The sequence below is a fragment of the Sander vitreus genome, chromosome 20 (assembly GCF_031162955.1).
Source record: "Sander vitreus isolate 19-12246 chromosome 20, sanVit1, whole genome shotgun sequence".
NCBI classification, from domain to species: domain Eukaryota; kingdom Metazoa; phylum Chordata; class Actinopteri; order Perciformes; family Percidae; genus Sander; species Sander vitreus.
The window spans coordinates 24,181,455-24,201,872 of record NC_135874.1 but is presented as its reverse complement, the minus strand read 5'-3'; the positions used below and the strand labels follow the sequence as shown (position 1 = coordinate 24,201,872).

At 39.7% G+C, this 20,418-nt stretch overlaps 1 protein-coding gene across 3 annotated transcripts; it reads left to right on the top strand.

Moving 5' to 3' along the window:
• Nucleotides 1–1,337: 1,337 nt before the first annotated feature.
• Nucleotides 1,338–17,889, top strand: iars2 (isoleucyl-tRNA synthetase 2, mitochondrial). Of its 3 annotated transcripts, XM_078277354.1 has the most exons (24): nucleotides 1,338–1,708; nucleotides 2,162–2,284; nucleotides 2,498–2,651; nucleotides 2,728–2,876; nucleotides 3,054–3,103; nucleotides 3,240–3,346; nucleotides 3,695–3,782; nucleotides 5,266–5,381; nucleotides 5,489–5,658; nucleotides 5,798–5,888; nucleotides 6,005–6,156; nucleotides 6,373–6,533; nucleotides 6,780–6,882; nucleotides 8,659–8,752; nucleotides 10,784–10,864; nucleotides 11,631–11,739; nucleotides 13,396–13,498; nucleotides 13,728–13,850; nucleotides 13,945–14,076; nucleotides 14,183–14,289; nucleotides 14,945–15,090; nucleotides 15,245–15,435; nucleotides 16,306–16,450; nucleotides 16,984–17,889. In XM_078277354.1, the coding sequence occupies exons 1-24, from the start codon at nucleotides 1,451–1,453 to the stop codon at nucleotides 17,127–17,129; spliced, it is 3,099 nt and encodes a 1,032-aa protein (XP_078133480.1). In that variant the 5' UTR covers nucleotides 1,338–1,450; the 3' UTR covers nucleotides 17,130–17,889. The 3 variants fall into 3 exon arrangements, with proteins under 3 accessions (XP_078133480.1, XP_078133482.1, XP_078133481.1); XM_078277356.1 differs by lacking the exon at nucleotides 10,784–10,864; XM_078277355.1 differs by lacking the exon at nucleotides 10,784–10,864 and having other exon boundaries at nucleotides 3,692–3,782.
• Nucleotides 17,890–20,418: the final 2,529 nt, after the last annotated feature.

Below are 20,418 nucleotides of genomic sequence, written 5' to 3'. Positions count from 1 at the left end.
ACAGCCTATTAATTTGATAACATTTTCATATTTAAAAAAAGGCTCCTGTTTGTCAGCAAATTGGCAAAACTGGTGAGCAACAGTTCACCGAAACACAGCACAGCATTAGTTGCACAATCAAAGTATTAGGCTATTTATTTATTTATTTAACAATGAACATGTTTGTATGAAATATTCTGTGGCCTGTAAGTAAGATTTTTTGCTTAAGACTGTAGTTGTAGTCATTGTGGCCACTGGATGGTAGCCTACTGAAAACATTATTCTTAACACACAAGACAGAAGTCAAACCTACTAGTGTCAAGACGGACACCGTAGCTTAAGCATAATTCCGGTTAGACCTTCAAAATAAAAACCAAACAAGACTGTTTCTAATATTCTGTTCACCCATGTGAGTGTATATTATGTATGGAGATAATATCAACATAAGTAGTAACATGACAATCAATAGAAATATTGATAGAAACATTATAAATGTACATTAATAGCATACTCCCACTGAAGAATATGGAGTTCCTCACTGTAACCACTGAAGGGCACTAAGATTTATCTTTACATGAACACAATTTTCACGACAACTTCAAAATAAAACAGCCCCTGAGTTGCTAATATTCAGTGTTTAGTTGTACGTGTTCTTAGAGCAGATAGCCTACTATCCATAAGAATTAGCATGACCAATAATAGCAATATTCATTATTGTTATTGTTTTAATAAGAATCAGTGTTAATATTTGTTATACTATTGGTAATTTTCTCATTGAGGACTGTTGAGTTAAATCAGTGGGGGGGCAGTAAAAACTAATTCACCAAAAGTCACACATCACAGCAGTCAAATCCATGTCATTATATTTTATTATATATTTTATATTTGTTCATTATTATTAATAACTAGTAATAATACCAGTACCTGCAATAGTAGTAATCAGTGCTAATGTACTATCTGTGGAGTTGTAGTTCCTCACTTTGACCACTAGACGGCAGTCAAAGCTCAGATTCTACAGCAGTCAAGAGGTCAAGATTGAAACAATGATATACGTGTACTTCCGGTAAAACCTTCAAAGTAAAACAACTCAAACAGACAACTGTGTTGTTAAACGTTTTACGTAATATCTATAAATAAACGAGTACTCAGATCTATCACAGGCCTAACTATTCCATTTTGCTTCCCTCGAAGATAGATGGATAAATAGCGTCCTCCGGTGTATACAGGAATCGCATGCACCCATAGAACAGTTTTTTATGCTTGCACCACTTGTCATGACCTAGCTAATTTGATTTGCCATTTCCGTCCAAATGGGCTTCCGTAGTTGTCCCCTCTTCAATTTCTTCCGGAAGAAACAGCGTTGCACGAAGGGCGGAATTTAACAACACGATACTGTCACAACTCAGAAACAACCAAACAGGTTTCAGTTTTTTTGTGGTTTTGCTTGGCCACAGAGCTACTTCGCCTCTCCATGCTGCTGTGCCGGGTTTCGGCAGTAAGCCAGACGCTAGCGAGATGGGGAAGGAGGTCACACCGGGGAGGCGGCCTCCTCCACCGTGCTCTCTCCTTCAGCTCCAGCCGCGGTGTGAGTTCAGGAGAAGGCAGCGCTCAGCCCGCCGCAGTCCCTGCTCAGGGATTGTATCGGGACACAGTGCTCCTTCCCCGGACTGAGTTCCCAATGAAACTGACTGGACAGAAGCTGCTGGACCGAGAACTCCAGATACAGCAGGTACGACGAATGATAGAAGCCGACCCTCTACAAAAAAAACAAAAAAACCCATTAATTTCCCCCTGCTCGTTGACAGCTGGACACATTGTAACACATGACTTAACATCTTCTAACATTACATTTCTTTAGGGTTCATTCCTTAGTTCGGCATGCATCAGATGTTTCGAAAGGCAGTTATTTCCTCCTTTCCCCTCAACAGACAGGCTCCGTTCTAGGTTATGCACTCTGAAATAATGTCTGACTGACAGATCACGGCTTAAATATTGACTTAGGTTTGGTGATACATAACTAAGTGACTTTTCACCCTCTAGCGGCCTGTGTAGACATACTTAAATTTGCACAACTCAAATCTAGCTATGTAGGCTACATTATCTTGATATTTAAGCACTGATACAGATAGCTCCATTTTAATGTTTTGTTTTTGACAAATGGAACATCTAAATACTTTTGCAGGAGTGTGGATTTGCAGATTTGTACTCCTGGCAAAGAGAGCGGAAGGCCAAGAAGGAGTTCTGCCTACATGATGGACCCCCGTATGCCAATGGAGACCCTCATGTAGGACATGCACTCAATAAGGTGATTAGTTAACACTGTGCTTGTTGTGTTTCAGTAATTAATTTTTTGCTTTTATGGTGCATTATAAAGAATAATAATTATGACTTATTATTTGGCTGCTGTCGACACCTGCAGTAGCATTTAGTCGCTGCTGTAAAGTTCTAAGCTTTCTGATGGCAATGACCGCTCAAACACTGCCAAAATGAACATTCAATTCACTGTTGTTTGGTCCAGATCCTGAAAGATATCCGTAACCGTTTTGAGATGCTGAGGGGGCGGCAGGTCCACTACATCCCAGGATGGGACTGCCATGGTCTGCCCATCGAGCTGAAGGCTCTGGGGGAGATGGGGACGAGCGACCTCGGTCCCCTGCAGATCAGACAGAAAGGTAAAGATGGACAGAAGCTGGATGAACATGTCCGTTATTAGATTTGCACCTGTTGTAATGTTTTCATTCCATATAGCGCGGGAGTTTGCAGAGGGGGCCATTGCTCGTCAGAAGGCTGCTTTCCAGCGCTGGGGGTTGATGGCTGACTGGGACAAGTGCTACTACACGTATGATGGAGCCTATGAGGCTGCTCAGCTGAGAGTCTTTCAAGAGATGCACAGCAAGGTGGGCAATGATGTGCTGTTCAACAAACCTTTGTTGGCAATAGGAACATTAGTAGTTATTGCAACAATGTAAAAGCAACAGGAACTTACAGTAGCACAGGAATGGGATTTGGATATTATTGATTTTTCTCCAGACAGTTTCATATTTTTAATATCATATTTTTTTTTGGTTTTTCAGGGATTCATCTACCAGGACTACAAGCCAGTCTTCTGGTCGCCTTCATCAAGGTACTGAGTTAGTATGCTTATGCAGAGGTTGCTGCATAGATGCATCGATATGTTAGTCAATTGTACTCTAGATCAACATATGTTAACTGCTTTTGCTCCTGTTGTGTGCTTTATTCCTGTCTCTGTGCCTCTATAGAACGGCCTTAGCAGAGGCAGAGTTGGAGTACAACCCTGAGCATGTGAGCAGAGCCATCTATGCCACATTCCCCCTGAGCACACTGCCACCGGGGATAGCCTCAGAAGGTAATACAAATGCGTGCACACACATACAGGTAATTGAGGTTTTAAACACCTCTGTGCCGGCTGTGGCCGGAGGCATTATGTTTTTGCGGACTTACAGACTGACGTCCGTTCCATTCCTGTATACGTGATGTCTCAGGACCCCCAGGAGGGAATTTCTTTAAATGTTTTACAAAGTCTTTGACTACATATACTTTGAGTCTGGACAGACATGGATGTAAACTGCAACTTGACTAGTTGGCGGAGGCATACAACTGTTAGGCGGTAATTCTATTTAGAAAATATTGTACTTCTGAACAGGTGCGAAATCTATTAACAGTGTATGGGTGTATGGTTTGTGTACCTCAGCAGGTTTGGAAGGTGTCTCTGTGTTGGTGTGGACCACCCAGCCCTGGACCATTCCTGCCAACCAGGCCGTTTGCTACATGCCCAAAGCCCAGTAAGTGTCTCTGCAGAGATGGCTCAGCTCTCATTAATCTACGCTGTACCTGAGGATTACTAAGAGCTAAGTGGGGCGACAGCACAGTCTTCTTGTTTTGTGTTGTAAAGCACTTGGCAATTTGCTTGATTGCTCTATAGTGTCTGACCAATACTAGGTTTCTTAGGCAGATACCCATGTTGATATTTAAGAGTTAAAATTCCAATTTAAAAAAACAACCTTTTTGTTTGTCTTACATTAAAGGATATGTTAAAAAAAAACACATTAGTCTGTAAAGCAGTCAGATTTCCAGTCTTAAAGGTCCTATGACATGGTGCTCTTTGAATGCTTTTATATAGACCTTAGCGGTCTCCTAATACTGTATCTGAAGTCTCTTTTATATAGACCTTAGTGGTCCCCTAATACTGTATCTGAAGTCTCTTTTATATAGACCTTAGTGGTCCCCTAATACTGTATCTGAAGTCTCTTTTATATAGACCTTAGTGGTCCCCTAATACTGTATCTGAAGTCTCTTTTATATAGACCTTAGTGGTCTCCTAATACTGTATCTGAAGTCTCTTTTATATAGACCTTAGTGGTCCCCTAATACTGTATCTGAAGTCTCTTTTATATAGACCTTAGTGGTCCCCTAATACTGTATCTGAAGTCTCTTTTATATAGACCTTAGTGGTCTCCTAATACTGTATCTGAAGTCTCTTTTTTATATAGGCCTTAGTGGTCTCCTAATACTGTATCTGAAGTCTCTTTTATATAGACCTTAGTGGTCCTTTAATACTGTATCTGAAGTCTCTTTTATATAGACCTTAGTGGTCCCCTAATACTGTATCTGAAGTCTCTTTTATATAGACCTCAGTGGTCCCCTAATACTGTATCTGAAGTCTCTTTCCAGAAATTCAGCCTTGGTGCAGAATTACAGCCACTAGAGCCAGTCCCACAATGAGCTTTACTTAGTATGTGCCATTTCTGTGTCTGTAGCTTAAAATGCTATTGAGGAGGAGAGAGGGGGGGCAAGGTGGAGGGTGGGGGTATGGCCTTGACCAACTGCCATGCTTCGCTCGTTTGCAAGCCATTATGTCTCTCTCTTTCTCATGGGCGGGCCAAATTTTCTGGGCGGGCAAAGCAGAGAAAGGGGAGGTAACTTTTCCCCTTATGACGTCATAAAGGGAAGATTCCAGATCGGCCCATCTGAGCTTTCATTTTCTCAAAGGCAGAGCAGGATACCCAGGGCTCGGTTTACACCTATCGCCATTTCTAGCCACTGGGGGACCATAGGCAGGCTGGGGGAACTCATATTAATGTTAAAAAACCTCATAAAGTGACATTTTCATGCCATGGGACCTTTTAAGCTTTCATCGTAAAATGTCTTTATTCTAAAGAAGGCCAGTGATAAAATGTTTGATTAACAATACAGATTATGTCTGTTATATGAATGTGAAGTGGTACCAAATGTAGTAAAGGCAAGTGCCTTGTTTTCTGTTTGCAGGTACTCTGTGCTGAAGAGGGCAGACAACTCTCAGCTGCTGTTGGTGGCCACTGAGCGCACAGCCAGCGTGGCAGCGCTGCTGGGCACAGAGCTGGATAGTGTAGCCACCTTTACAGGTCTCACACACACACACACACACACACACACACACACACACACACACAGACACAGAGGTGTCTTGTCAGTTACAAACATAACCATGCCCCTGTCCTTCTGTACCAAGGCTCCCAACTTGAGGGTGGGATCTGCAAACATCCCACAATTCCTGACAAGGAAGTGCTGCTATTGCCAGCCAATCATGTGACTATGGCAAAAGGAACAGGATTGGTCCACACAGCGCCAGCTCATGGCATGGAGGATTACAGCGTGGCTTCACAGTTTAAACTGTCTGTGGTACGTTCCATTTTTTTTTTTTTTTTACAATGACATCTGTGATAATTGATTAATTGTTTCAGTTATTTAGCAAGGAAAAAAGTGAGACATGGCTGACATGATACGGTTAACTGTTTGCATGTTTTTTCTTCTACTAAAGGAGTGTATGGTGGATGAGGACGGCAAGTTCACTGAACTGGCCGGCCCTGAGCTCCAGAATCTGTCTGTTATGAGAGAAGGCACTGACAAAGGTACAGCATAATATATGACACAATAAGATACTTACTTAGCGCATGTGGATGTGTGAGTGCACGTGTTGTTTTTCATATCTTTCTCTGTTTGTTGTTTGTGGATTGGCCTGTGTTAGTGATCTCCATGCTGAAGGAGTGTGGGGCTCTAGTGAAGGAGGAGCAGTGTGTCCACAGCTACCCGTATGACTGGAGGACGAAGCAGCCTGTCGTCATCAGGCCCAGCAAACAGTGGTTTATCAACACGGCGTCCCTTAAAGACAAGGCCAAGGTAAAGCTGGAAGACATGTTATGGTCAGACTAGTTTTTGTTAAGCTCCTATTTCATTTCCTGGGTGGGAAATATAGTCTGTTTCTGGTGCACATAAGGTGGTTCCAGGAAGGGATGTGGTTTATGTTTCAAGTGAGGGACTTACTTCACATTTACAGTTTGTTCCAAAGGGAAAAACAAACCCAGTGTGTGTGTGTGTGTGTGTGTGTTTGTCAAGGAGGTACTGCAGAAGGTGCGTGTTTTGCCCGAGTCAGCGAAGGGCAGCCTGTTGACCATGCTGGACAGACGGACGTACTGGTGCATCTCCAGACAGCGAAGCTGGGGCGTCCCAATCCCAGTCTTCTACCACAGAGAGACTGGAGAGGCTCTCATCAACAAGTAAGCTGATACACACCACATATGCAGACAAACTGCATCGTACACATGCTCGGATACACACACTTACCACGTGCCCACTTTTTAAAGTATTTTATTTTCATTTAATTTTTTTGTATTGCTGATTTTATTTCTTTGTAGTCATGACATGTTTTTGTTCCCGGTTCAACCATGTAAAGCACTTTGAAAAATGCTGTATGAATAAAGTTTATTATTATTTATTACTAAACGTTCCTCCTGTCTCTGCAGACACACGGTGTCCCATATAGCAACGCTCTTCAAAGAAAAGGGCAGTGACTGTTGGTGGGATCTTCCTGTTGAGACTTTGCTGCCAGAAGCTGTGCTCAAGAAGGTCAGTATACTGTATGTGTGTTCGTGTACATGTGAGGGTGCAATTAAGTTCGGAACGAGTTGTGGGTTTGAACCAGCCTTAGTGACACATCAGATGAGATTAGCCATGGTAATCCTTCTCTAGTATGATGCATATTATAATTATGAACGCTTTTTGGCAGGAGTAGACACTAATTACTGAGAGCTGTTTGGCATTAATGAAGATTTGTATTCTTAGTTACCTCTCTACTGTTCATCTTTAAAGGTGCCCTGCCACATAAAACCATTTTTACTAGTATTTTTTTTGCTATGTCGTGAATGTGAAAATGAACTGCTACCTCCTCTGTCAGCTCTAGCCATTGAAAAGAAAGAAGTGGAGAAATCAGGCCAATTACAAAAGCTGTTGCCTGAGCTCATTACTATTCATGAACCAGTTGCGCTGGGTAAAGGATGCTGATAGCCAGGCTCTCATTGGCTAGCTGTTAGCCAATCAGAGTCAAGCAGCTTAGCTCGTTGAATATTAATGAAAACTGGCACAAATTGAGCTGAGTCTTCCTGCAGGCTTTCTATACCATGCTAGAATGGCTTGAAATAAGGTAACCAAGGCATTTCTTTCCCACAAAAAAATGTTACAGAGTCCATGGTAGAACTTCAGACATTACCACAAAGTAATGAAATACGTGTGGCAGGGCACCTTTAAAGAAAAGGCCAAAAACCCTGAATACAAAACTGAACATTCTCACACATCTTTTGTGTGGGCCTATTGATTTTGTTCTACAAAACGTTGAAAGCTATAACAAATCGCTACGTTAACCAGAGCTCAAAGAGATGCTTTTTGGAATGATTTTCAAAAAAACAAAAAGGCATATATTTGAACAGTAAGGAACGCAGAAAAAAAAAAAATCATTCTCACTTTACACAAAGCTGTGTAAATGTAAGTGTTAAAAGCAATAGTTTTATTTATTTTTCTTCTTTTCATTTTTTCTTAATGAATAAGCTGCATTATCAACATATTTCATATCCACACTGAACAGAATTACTGGAAGTAATGTGAAATGATTTACCCAATAACAAATCGAACAATTATCTCCCAACTCTGCAGAACTGCGACATTTTAAAGGTGCTCTAAGCGATGTTGGGGGACGTCACTTCTTGTTGACGTTCAAAGTATTGTCAAACTAAACGGAGGCTAGCTCGCCCCTCCCTCCTCCTCATCCCGTCCCCTCCCCCTAACTTCCGCGAACTAACCCGCTAACCCCCACCCCCAAATCCTTCTTGTTGGTTATTGGCTGGAAGACTGTTTGAAGAATGTTTGTTATGTTTGGTGGTGCAGGTTGGTGCAGTTTGTTTTTGTTGCCGTTTCTGGAGCCTCGGCTGTCTACAGATACCGTGTTTTTTTACAGTGTGTTCAGGGGACAGGCAGCTCGTGGATAGTGAGGAGATGTTTGCTGTATGTGACAAAAAATGTTGTAGCCTAAAAAACGCGTGACATCGCTTAGAGCACCTTTAAGTCTCCTGTAATGTATTGTTTTGGTTAACACCTCTGATAAAGCCACTGTACACTACTTTCCCAGCAGGCAGACAAAGTTATAGCAAATAGCCGGTGGACATAGTGGAACAACTTCCAGCTAAAGACGGATATTTTTGTCAGGAGTTTGAGTTCTTCTGCCCTCCCTTAAAAAGTAATCAATGTAGTGTTAAATGTGATTATTAATATTGTCATTAGTTGTCATCAGTTTTCTGTTGGCCAACTGCAGTCGCTCATCCATTACCGTTTCTTTGTGTGTGTCTCTATCAGAGTAAAGCAGGTCCAGTGACTGACTACGTTCGGGGAGAAGACGTCCTCGACATCTGGTTTGATAGCGGAGCTTCATGGGCTGCTGTACTGGAAGGTACATCTGAAATGACTTCCATCTGTCCTGTTATGCACATCATACTAAGTACAAATAGATTTAGTTAATTTTGTGGGAATCAGCATCTGTGAAAGACTATTATTTGACTATATATATTATATCATTATATGTGTAATTGTTGAAAATTGATGTCCATAGCTGCAAAATGCTTTAACTGCTGATTACTTCTATAAAACTGATGCTTTCTCATCCAGTTTTTCGTAATCCACAAAAACGTTGATATTTGTACATCGATGTGATGATGTTGCTCCTTCACACTTCTTTCTCTCCAATGACACTCGTCAAGGTTGTTCTCAGAATAGCAGCAGTTAATTCTCCAGCTCACTTCAATGACTGCCAGCTTTCAAGATGCCTTTAATCACCTCTCCCTTCATTAGTTTTATTGTAGAGAAAGCTACTTACACTTGCCTTACACAGCCTACTAATGAAGTTGCTTTGCAAAGTGTATTGTAAGCAAAAGCAGTAGTTTGCTGACCACACACCTGGATTAGAAGGCAGTGCAGCCTCAGCATACTATTACCAGGCTCACCGTGCTAGGTGTCTGCAATGCAACATTAGTAGAACATCCGACAATATAATCAGTGAACACATTTATATTGCAGATACACTGCCAGAGGGACAGTTCACCCCAAAATCACAAATGCACATTTTTCCTCTTACCTGTAGTGCTGTTTATCAATCTAAATAGTTTTGGTGCAAGTTTCCCAGTGTTGGAGATATAGGCCGTAGAGATGTCTGCCTTCTATCAGATATAATAGAGCTAGATGGCACCCGGCTTGTGATGCTGAAAGCCAGAGGCTCGTGGTCCGACACTGCTAGCTTGTGGAGATTAGTTTATAGCTAACCAATACTGCTAGCTCACCTGAGCTAACGTTACAGCTCAGCGAAGGAGGGCACCATTAATGTTGACATCGTGGGCTGTCACAAGCACAAGGCTCTTGTCCATGAGTACACTTACTTTTGCGCTGTGATACGGTTGGCAGGTGTAGTTCGGTAGAAAGAAATTAGTTCCTACATGAAACTGCTCACAACCAGGTCAGATTATCTTGGTTATGATTTCTGGAAAGAGACATTACTGTTGAGTTTTTCAAATAAATTCTTTTGGCGCTTTTGAGCACCACAAGCCGAGTGCCATCTAGTTCAGTTATATTCGAGAGAAGGCAGACATCTCTATGGACGATCTCTCACACTGGACAACTCACACAAAAACGATCTTGATTGATAAAACACTACAGGTAAGAGGAAAAATATGTATTTTGAGTTGAACTGTCCCTTTAACCTAATCTTGTAGTAAGTCTTCAAACAATACATACCAAAGTGTGCCAGTATGGGAAGAAAAGCAACGTGTTTTTATCTACAGCAGTAAACTGTTCCTCTCCACAGGTTTGTCTAGTAGCCTTATAAAGAGGCAGGTTGTGAAAAATCACCTGTTTACCTGTTCTGTGGAATTTTCTAGACACAAGTACCATTTTCTTTTAGCCATGCTAGCGGTGTGACACTATGGATGGCAAATAATAATGTGTTAAGTAGGGCTGGGCAATATATCGATGTTATATAGATATGATATGAGGCTAGATATCGTCTTAAATTTGGGATATCGTAATATCCTGATATGACACAAGTGTTGTCTTTTCCTGGTTTTAAAGGCTGCATTACAGTAGAGTGCTGTAATTGTTCTAGCAATTCTAGCTGTTCCATTATTTGCCTTTACCCACATAGTTATTATATCAACATAACTGATGATTATTTATCAGAAATGTCATTGTGCGCATATTTTGTGAAAGCATCAATTGTCAACCCTACAATATCGCAACAATATCGATATCGAGGTATTTGTTCAAAAATATGGGGATATTTGATTTTCTCCACATCGCCCAGTGTTACGGTGAAATGAAAACGATTTTAGGTGAAGTTGTCATTTGTTTGCTTGTGAATCAGAACACAAGATCAAATGACTTGCTGAGGTGGACCTGTTCAATGTCGCTGTTTTGGCTGTGTTGTCATTTCCAGAGGAGAAGGATGGAGACACTGAGGAGCCTGAGTCACGTCTCAGCTGGCTCCCTGCTCCGCTTCGCAAACCTCGGGTCACAGGTTATTTGATCATCCGCCTACCGGCCAACACAGCTGCCTCTGTCTTCCAATGTCTTTGGCTCTCTCTCTCTGTCTGTCTTTCTCAGACATTTTTACTCCTCTTGTCTCAGTCTGCTTGTAAATGTTCTCTAATACCTATGTTAGTCAAGACATCTGTTTTGCCAGAGTGAAGATCTCTCATCTTCACTCTACCACTGAACAACACAGCACCTCTCCAGTGTCTAAATACCAAAAAATAGACATTCAGTCCAATTCAGTGAATTGATTGATACTCTTTATAGTGCATTTAAAAATGCTGTGAGGAGTATTTATATACCAAATGTGGAAGTAGGAGACTACGAGGAACTCAGACAGCATGAACGCCAACACCTCACTTTTATCCTCTCTTTCTCTCTGTGGCAGTTTTTTTCTTGTTCCAGGAATGGCCCAAACTCTGCACTTCTTTGCCATTTGTTTTGTCTGTGGATTGGTTCAGGATAGAGATAGATGAGGCTGAACGTTCTTTGTGCCTGTGATGCCATGGCTGCAACACCTGTCTTTCAGATAGCGGTCTCTCTGTAACCATCTGGAGTTAAAATATATAAAACGGGCTATTTGGACAAGGCATGGTTATTGAGTCTACTCACTAACACTGGCTGTTCTCTCTAGACATTTCACCTCTGGAACAGTCTTCACATGCACTAACCATTTTGTTTACCTAATATTTTAGAGGCATGAATGTAAAAACGATTTACCTCTCATTTTTCTACAACTTGCTCTCCTCCAGAGTCAGACTCCAGGGCGGATGCTTATGTGGAAGGGAAGGACCAGATTGGAGGCTGGTTTCAGTCCTCGCTGCTCACCAGCGTAGCCGTCAGGAACAAAGCACCTTACAAGTGAGTGACCTATCCACTTTTTTATTTTTTTAATTTAACCTTTATTTATCCAGGTAAGTCGATTGAGAACAAATTCTCATTTGCAACGACGACCTGTCACATTCACAGTTACACATTCATACCTGGAAAGCTGCCCAGTACAACCACAGTCTGATCTGCTGGCCACTGAGCAGCTCCGCTGGAGCCGTTGGGGTTAAGGGCCTTGCTCAAGGGCACCTCGGTGGTGGTAATGAGGGACGGGCAATCGCTGCTCTTTCACTTTCCCCACCCAGATTTTTATCCTGCCGGTCTGGGGATTGAATCCCCGACCTCCCGGTCACAAGCTCGCTTCTTTAGACAGTCTTGCTGTGAGCTATATCTAAATGACTGTAAATCACTGTTAATTCATTTACCAGATACATAAAAATAAATTGGACTGAATTGTAACTTACATTACAATACAAATCACTGCAATGTAGTGGATACACATTTTAACATGAATAAATAGCGTTTAAATGAAAAAAAGCATCCGGTGAACATTGCTTTCCCAAGAATAGAAAATGCTTGTGATTGGTCATAGGTGTAATTGATGGTGACACTTATACACAAGTTTGTCAGTTTAGAGTTACTGGAATTGTTTGACAAAAAGGCAAAGAAGCCTTAATACTTAATTTTCAAGGACAATAAAGTCATAAGAGGGACCAAGTGTGCGCATATCCAGGCAAAATAAATAAATAAATAATAATACATTATTTAGTTGGAGCCTTACAGTGTGTAGACCTCCTGTGTGCCCTGCAGTTAATGACAATAAAGTCCATTTTCTTTGAGCTCATGATGATGTTTCAAGTGCTACTCCAGCAATTTTCTGTTAATGCACTTTTTTTAAGTTGGGTTATACTATGACTCTTTTTAACATACTATTCTATGACTTTTTCATAACCTTTTTTCGACAAACTATACAATGACTTTTTTTTTGTCATATGTACCAAACTATGACTTTTTCGTGACTTTATTTGACATACTATACTATGACTTTTTAGGATATACCATACTATTACTTTATACGACATACCATACTATGACTTTTTAATGGCTACATACTATACTGTGACTTTTTTTCGACATATTATACTATGACTATTTTTCAACGTACTATACGATGACTTTTTATCACTCTTTTCGACATACTATAATATTACTTTTTAATGGCTGTTTTCGACATACTTTATTTGGTGGGTTAGGGTTGTACATTTCACTCCGACGATCTCAGTTAACAAACTATTAAACTGTATTAATAATATAAATTGCTGGATGTCCAGAAACATTTGGTGGCATGGTGGTTCAGCGGTTAGCACTGCTCCAACTAGCACTGCTAGCACTGCAGACTCTGCACTTGGCTCGAGCCCCAGTCCGGGCTGGGCCTTTTCGTTTGGAGTTTGCATGTTCTTCCAGACTTATTTGACATACTAAATACTAGTCATACTATACTATGACGTTTTTATTACTTTTTTTTTTTTTTACATACTCCAACACATACAAATATCAACTAAAACATCTTTTTTTTGGGCCCAAATCATTTATTTTTTTTTATTATTGAAAAACGTCAGTCACACTAGTCTCTCTTGCAATATTTTAATTTTGCTGATATAAGACATTGATGTGTGTTTGTGTGTGTAGGTCTCTGGTGGTCCATGGCTTTGCGGTCAGTGAGAAAGGAGAGAAGATGTCCAAGTCTCTAGGAAACGTTGTGGATCCTGATGAAGTCATTAATGGAGGAAAGGTAAGGTCAGGGGAAAGATGATGAACCCTGCGGCGAATCGTCAGATAGCTTTTTTTCTGGTCTGAAAGGACCCTCAGTAAGGCGTAACTAACTTTGTTTAAAGACTCCATTTGCTCTAGAACCTTCAGCTATTGCAATTTTGAATACTGACCATCCTAACTTCAATTAAATACTAAGCACTTTTTGTTTCTCCTACACACTTTTTCCTCACATGTCCCATCCTTTTCAGGACGCCACTATGCCAGCCTACGGGGCAGATGTGCTACGTTGGTGGGTGGCTGAGTCAAACGTCTTCTCTGAGGTACAGATCGGACCCACTGCACTCAACTCAGCCAGAGACAGCATCAGCAAGGTACCAGTGCAGTAACGACATGGTACAAGTGACATGGTTATTTTCTACAAATGATACTCACTGCTTTCACACTCTGTTCTTACGCCTCTCCCAGTTAAGGAACACTCTGAAGTTCCTGCTCGGCAACCTGCACGGTTTCGACCCACGTGTGCAGACTGTCGACCCCAAAGAGATGCATTACATTGATCAGTACATGTTGCACCTGCTCCGCGAGTACAGCATCAAGGTGTGTTTTGGTGTAGAACTTGTTCATCTCAGTCCAAGCAGCATCAGCTGCTGACTGAAATGAGGGTACCTGTGTGAAAGCCACTGAAGTGTGTATGTGTCTGCAGGTGACGGACGCCTACAGTGAGTTTGATGCCGGCAGGGCCATCCGTGTCCTCCAAGCCTTCATCACCAGAGACCTCTCCAGCTTTTATTTCAGCATCATCAAAGACCGGTACAACAAATAACCCACATTTGGTTTAGCTGTGCTTATATTCTTCCAATGGCTTCACTTTTCCTTAAAGTGCTCATATTATGCTCATTTTCAGGTTCATAATTGTATTTAGAGGTTATATCAGAATAGGTTTATGTGGTTTAATTTTCAGAAAACACCATCTGTTTGTTGTACTGCGCATTGCTGCAGCTCCTCTTTTCACCCTGTGTGTTGAGCTCTCTGTTTTAGCTACAGAGTGAGGCATCTCACTTCTGTTCCATCTTTGTTGGGAGTCGCACATGCACAGTACTCATACTGCAGTTGCAGTTACTAGTTGCAGAGTATGAGGGCGTGCCGCGCTAGCAGCTAGGCGAGCATTATAACGTGTGTTACAAGGTGACGCACGTTTGTCTCTGAAGTAAAGGCTGGACTACAATAGAGCTGTTTGGAGCAGTTTGTGAACAGTGTTTTCTGTTGGAGATGGTAAGGGGGGACTTTGGGCTTTTTCACTTTGTAAACCTATAACATGCACAAAAAGATATATAACACAATAAAGGAAAGGGGAAAAGCCAAAAAGCATAATATGAGCACTTTAAGTGTTTTTGAAACTCCCACATCTTTGTCCTTCTTTGTCCCACCCTCCATCTATATCTTTATGTCTGCCCCTTTCAATCAGATTGTACTGTGATCCGGAGGACTCTTTGGGCAGAAGATCATGTCAGACCGTTTTAGAGGAAATTCTGGATGGAGTGACCAGATCAATAGCTCCCATCCTGCCACATCTAGCCGAAGAGGTCTATCTACACGCACCAGGACATGACGGTATGTGTCTGTTGGTTTGTGTTGTGAAGCTATTGCGACGTTAACTCCATATAACTGCGTGGGTTTTCAACCACACAGTCTCTGTATATATATTTTTATATATACAGTATGTGTTTGCTTGCTAAGTATTCATAAACTGTAATTGTTGCTGCAGGAGAAGAGACATTGTTTAAAAGTGGCTGGATCAAAAGCAGCTCTGTGTGGCGGCGTCCAGGATTGGAGGAAGCAGTTGAAGGAGCCTGTGCCATCAGGGACTCCTTCCTGTCGTCCATTCCAGGCAAAAATGCAGCTCAGTACGACCTCACTATTGCCATTGAACCCGGCTTGCTGTTTGAACTCATGGAGGTAAATCAAATGGTGTTGGCAAATCACTACACAGGGTTTTCCCTAGCATTAAGGCTTAGGTGGAGCACCCAAGCCACCACCTAAATGGAATGAATGTAAAATCCACGTGGGCATCAAAACTAGCTAACGTTAAATGACTTTTCTCAGATCTAATGATTGTAGTTGGTTGCTTTTTGAGTGCTCTTTATTCGTTTTCTGCTCTAGCTTTTCCAACATTTTAGACACAAATATGGTAATAATAATGGTCCAAAATGATGTGAAATTATTTATTTTTTTAATTGAAAAACGTAATATTTTCTTTAGTGAGGACCCCTTACGCCTCTGCCAAATACTTGCACCTAAGTATTCCACAAACCTAAAGAAAACATTGCTATACATGGTTTACGTAAATGCAAGTCGACAAAAGACACCTTTTATATTTGTATATATTCATATGTTCCACCGTGCATCCACCGTACCTTGAAATGACTGATGAATTGTTAAACTTTTATTTATATATATATATATAGTTATGGCAAGGCTTGAAGACTTCCAAACATTATACCTCATCAGTTCCAGAGTGCTAGAATCATGCACACATAATAGTATATATTATATATAATGTATTATAAGATATTATAGAAATATGCCAAGTAAATGGGTCTGCAATGGGTTGTTTGCCTACATAGCACTACATTGATAAATGATCTGGCATTTACTGTATCATAGTTTAAGAGGTGTAACATATTTTGCACTGGTAATGTAACGCATGTTTACATTACTGTCAATATATAATAAATAGATAAGTACAAATATATAAAATATGCTACACCCATGTTTCAAAGGGACTGCATAAATACAAACTCATACCCTCCTCCACTTCCCTCCCAGTCTCTACAAGATGAAGCCACCTCCACCTCCTCCCAGCTGGCTGAGCTGATGATGGTAGCGCGGGTCAGCCTGACCAGTGAGCTACCCCGTGACCTGCCCCCAGACGCCCTGCTGAGCCACGGCACCTTCCTCATCAACCTGGAGGGTGAGGAATGTTGACACTAAGATAGTGACGTAATGGTGCAGTAGAGTTTGCGTCACGTCCTTTCTCCCAGCAGACATTTCCATCTGTCAAACACAGGAGTCACTAAGAACATTGCCAGTGTCGGGGCCCTGTGCCTGTGCCGGTACCACTATGGCAGTGAAACAGCTTTACTGCCATAGTGGTACCTAAACGGAACGGAGCCATTGTTACCGCTATTAGTTACCCATGCATGAGGCATGTATTGTGAAGCAAGATTAACGGGGTTAGCCAGCGATCTTCAGGTTTTCTGGTATCATGAAGCCGGCTCCTTTTTATTGGCGTGCATCACCATGGTAACCTAAGCTGTATGTTTAACCTGCAGGTTAACTTCAGAGGATCAGATCAAAACAACAGCCCGGCCCAGTATAATTATGTCCGAGACAGAGAAAACCGTTACTGTTCAACACACAATGGTCTATACTATTGTGGACAAAAAGTGACTCAGCGATGACTTCCACAATGCTCAGTATGTGTGCATGTCTATGTCCTGTCAGGTGGCGTTATCCGTGAGGACAGTGCCTACAGTATAGCAGCGGTTCCCACCTCTGCTGCCCGGTGCCCGCGCTGCCGCCGCTACACTGCAGATTCTGCAGACTGCCTGTGCCCACGCTGCCAGACCGTCGTTTCACAGGCTAACTGACAGGCCACCCATGCTGTCACCATGACGACCAGCAAACATCATCTTGGCTGTTTTGTTTCTCTGCTCTGGGTGAAGTTCCTCGAGGGCTGAATAGAGACCAGGATTTACAATCCATGTCTCCATCACCTGAGAAATGTAAAACTGAGTCCAAATCAGCTGCTGCTTCACTCCGGTTTTCTTTCATTTATTCGACTGTCAGTTAAAAGAACCTGCAGCTTGGCACATGGTTGGCTTTGGGAAAGAAAGGCCTAATAGCAGATAACAACGCATACTTCACTAAATGTGCTTCAGGCTTCACTGTTTTATGCACTCCCACACTTTCCTATAACAGCAGGTGTGAACTCTAAAACCAAAGTGTCTAAGTCAGCCTTGGTCACTTTGCTGTGGCATGAATGCGGTGCTTATACATTTGATCTTGTACCACCAAACAATGTGATAAAGCATGAGCAAGATTGTGTACTGTATGTATAGTTGGGAATTGAAGTTATTGACTTGTTTTGTCAGTCTAGAAGGAATGCCATTCAGGGGGCTTATCAGTTGTGTTTTTTTTAAATGTGTAACTACATGGAAAAGAAATTGATTACAATGAGTGTCACTATGTGACAACAGTAGAGAATTTATATTGGCTGTGGGTACGTTCTTGTGAATGTTTACCTTTGTATAATAAATCCTGTTCCCTGTAAACTTTCCCATAAAGTTGAAGGTGTATGAAAAAAATGTAATAAATTATAAACAAATGGAGTTTTAGCTCTGAACATGTTATGAGTGTCTGCTGAATTAATCAAGTAGCTAATAACACATCATCATCTCAACATAAACATCTAAGCTTTTGAGAAACATCTTTATTCTGCAAAGGATTAGTCCAGTGGGAGCAAAACGTACTATACTATGACTTTTTTCAACATACTATGTTTTGACTTTTGTCAACATATTATACATACTGATTATACTGACTTTTTTCAAGTAAGTACTATGACTTTATTCAACATACTATACCAGGACTTTTTGTCAACTTTTTCGACGTACGATACTATGGCTTTTTTCAATGTACTATACTATGACTTTTTATTTACTTTTTTGACATACTATACTATGGCTTTTTTCAAAGTACAATGACTTTTTTTTTTCGACATACCATACTATGACTTTTTATGACAAACTATAATTTCACTTTAATCAACATATTATATTGTGTCAAAACATAGTAGGTTGAAAAAAGTCAACAAAAAGTTGACTTTTTTCAACATATACATACTGATTATACTGACTTTTTTCAAGTAAGTACTATGACTTTTTTCGACTTACTATACTGTCTTTTTATGACATACCATACTGTGACTCTTTCCATCATACTATACTGACGTTTTTCAACGTAGTATAATATAACTTTTTTCAACATTCTATATTATGACTTTTTTCAACATACTATACATACTGATTATACTGACTTTATTCAAGTAAGTACTATGACTTTTTTTGACATATTATACTATGACTTTTTTAACATACTATACTATGTCTTTTTTTTCGACATACTATAGTATGACTTTTTTAAAAACCTTTTTTGACATACTACACTATGAATCTTTTTTGACATACTACACTGACTTTTTTTCGACATACTATACTATGACTTTTTTTTACTTTTTTCAACGTACTATACTATGACGTTTTTCAACATACTATACATACTGATTACACTGACTTTTTTGAAGTAAGTACTATGACTTTTTTCGACATTGTATACAATGACTTTTTTTAACATACTATACATACTGATTATACTGACTTTATTCAAGTAAGTACTATGACTTTTTTCGACATACTATACTATGACTTTTTTTTACTTTTTTCGACATGCTATACTATGACTTTTTTTGACATATTATACTATGACTTTTTAAAACTTTTTTTGACGTACTCACTATGACTCTTTTTTGACATACTACACTGACTTTTTTCAACATACCATACTATGGCTTCATTCTACTTTAGTCAACATACAATACTATGGCTTTTTTCAATGTACTTTACCATGACTTTTTATGACATACTATACTATGACTTTTTTTGACATACTATACTATGACTTTTTTTTGACATACTATACTATGGCTTTTTCAAAGTACTTTACGATGACTCTTTTCGAGCTACTATACTATGACATTTTTTGACTTTTTCGACAGACTTTTTTTTTCAAGATACTATATACTGTATACTGTACATAATATACTATGACTTGTTTAGACATGCTATACTATGACTTTTTTTCGACATACAATACTTTGACTTTTTTTAATCACTTTTTTCGACATACTTTACTACAATATATTATTCTATGACTTTTTTATGACTTTTTTTGACAGACTATACCATGACTTTTTAATCACTTATTTAGACATCCTATACTATGATTTTTTTTTCGCACTTTTTACTGTACTGACTTTTTTCAACATACTTATACTATGACTATATTCAACACACTATACTATGACTTTTTATGACATACTATACTATGACTTTTTTTTCGACTTTTTCGACATACTATACTATGACTTTTTTTTACTTTTTTCAACGTACTATACTATGACGTTTTTCAACATACTATACATACTGATTACACTGACTTTTTTGAAGTAAGTACTATGACTTTTTTCGACATTGTATACAATGACTTTTTTTAACATACTATACTATGTCTTTTTTTCGACATGCTATACTATGACTTTTTTTGAAATATTATTCTATGACTTTTTAAAACATTTTTTGACGTACTACACTATGACTCTTTTTTGACATACTACACTGACTTTTTTCAACATACCATACTATGACTTCATTCTACTTTAATCAACATACAATACTATGGCTTTTTTCAATGTACTTTACCATGACTTTTTATGACATACTATACTATGACTTTTTTTTGACATACTATACTATGACTTTTTATTGACTTTTTTTGACATACTATACTATGACTTTTTGTTGACTTTTTTTGACATACTATACTATGACTTTTTTTGACATACTATACTATGGCTTTTTCAAAGTACTTTACGATGACTCTTTTCGAGCTACTATACTATGAAATTTTTTGACTTTTTCGACATACCATACTATGACTTTTTTCAAGATACTATACTGTCTTTTTATGACATAATATACTATGACTTGTTTAGACATGCTATACTATGACTTTTTTTTATCACTTTTTTCAACATACTATACTACAATATATTATTCTATGACTTTTTTATGACTTTTTTTGACAGACTATACCATGACT

Excerpts from the sequence above, each read along its gene's own strand:
- iars2 (XM_078277354.1), top strand. The coding sequence starts at position 1,451 with ATGCTGCTGTGCCGGGTTTCGGCAGTAAGCCAGACGCTAGCGAGATGG. Across the intron at positions 3,104-3,239 it reads TTCTGGTCGCCTTCATCAAG|AACGGCCTTAGCAGAGGCAG; the intron begins GTACTGAGTTAG and ends GTGCCTCTATAG. Across the intron at positions 16,451-16,983 it reads CTTCCTCATCAACCTGGAGG|GTGGCGTTATCCGTGAGGAC; the intron begins GTGAGGAATGTT and ends ATGTCCTGTCAG.